Here is a 1,023-nt window from a genome sequence, read left to right on the forward strand (position 1 = left end):
CTACAAAAGGTGCATTAGAAAAAGCTGATAGAAACACACCTAATGACTTCAGCACCTGGTCCTCAGACTTTCATCCCCATCTACTTAATTGGATGTTAGAAGGGTGTTTTAGGGGGAAATTGTTGCATTAGGTTTTCATCATAAAGACTTGGGCAGTTTACTGTGAATTCATCTGAATCTGATCTCCGAGCACAGCAATCTAAAAGCAGTTTGACCTACAAAAAGAGAAGCTAACCATCACAACATCCATATATACGCATTGTTTTTTTTATAATTGATTTTCTCAAGAACTGCTTCTGTTTAATTTTAATTTGATTTTTTTGCAGGTTGGTTCTGAACTATGACAACGTCCTCGGCCACCGTAGCTTCAAATTGATGTATGTATTTTACAGATGTGTGTTTATTCAAAGAATCAGCGATGCTGTTGGGTCCAAACCAGTGTTTGTTGATTTGATTCCAGCTTCGCAATGAGCCAGCGCCACTACAAGGTATCTGCACGCCGCTGGTTCACTCTGGACGCTGTGGAGCTGGAATATGACGGCACTAAGGCCACATTTAATGGAAGCAGGAACATCTACGCCCCCGCTGAGTACTCGTTCCGCTGCAAGTCCGTCACCAACTTCCGCTGGCCACTACTGGTCCCGCGCTCCGCCAAAGACCCGGCTAATCAGTGGAGGGTCTCCTTTGAGGATTTCCAGGTAAGTTCACCTCTACTCTGTCAGCTGCTAAAGTTGTGCTTTTGTTTCGATGGAAGAGTTTGAATAACATTTCAAGATGATTCCCTCAGATCTGACAGCAACATGTTCAAATGTACTCCTCAGAAATGTTTTTTCTGTTGAGATTAATTTAAAATATAAACATTTAGAAACGTTTTAATGAGTCTTTTTGGACATTTATGAAAATAAAATGGAATGTGAGCATTATAGTAGAAATTAAGAGTAATAATGAGAAGAGGAATCTATTTAACTGCAAACAGTCTATTTACAAATTTTAACCCTTTAAAGCCCGATCCAAGAATAAAAC

At 39.9% G+C, this 1,023-nt stretch overlaps 1 protein-coding gene across 1 annotated transcript in view; it reads left to right on the forward strand.

The window, feature by feature from the left end:
- The window catches only part of atp6ap1 (ATPase, H+ transporting, lysosomal accessory protein 1), a 10,432-nt gene that overhangs the window by 5,951 nt on the left and 3,458 nt on the right, over positions 1 to 1,023 (forward strand). The window contains exons 9-10 of the mRNA XM_015393570.1: positions 327 to 377; positions 461 to 698. Coding sequence (XP_015249056.1) covers positions 327 to 377; positions 461 to 698 — 289 coding nt within the window. The remainder of the gene's footprint in view (positions 1 to 326; positions 378 to 460; positions 699 to 1,023) is intronic.

The sequence above is a fragment of the Cyprinodon variegatus genome, unplaced genomic scaffold (genome assembly GCF_000732505.1).
Source record: "Cyprinodon variegatus isolate N-32 unplaced genomic scaffold, C_variegatus-1.0 Scaffold649, whole genome shotgun sequence".
Taxonomy (NCBI): domain Eukaryota; kingdom Metazoa; phylum Chordata; class Actinopteri; order Cyprinodontiformes; family Cyprinodontidae; genus Cyprinodon; species Cyprinodon variegatus.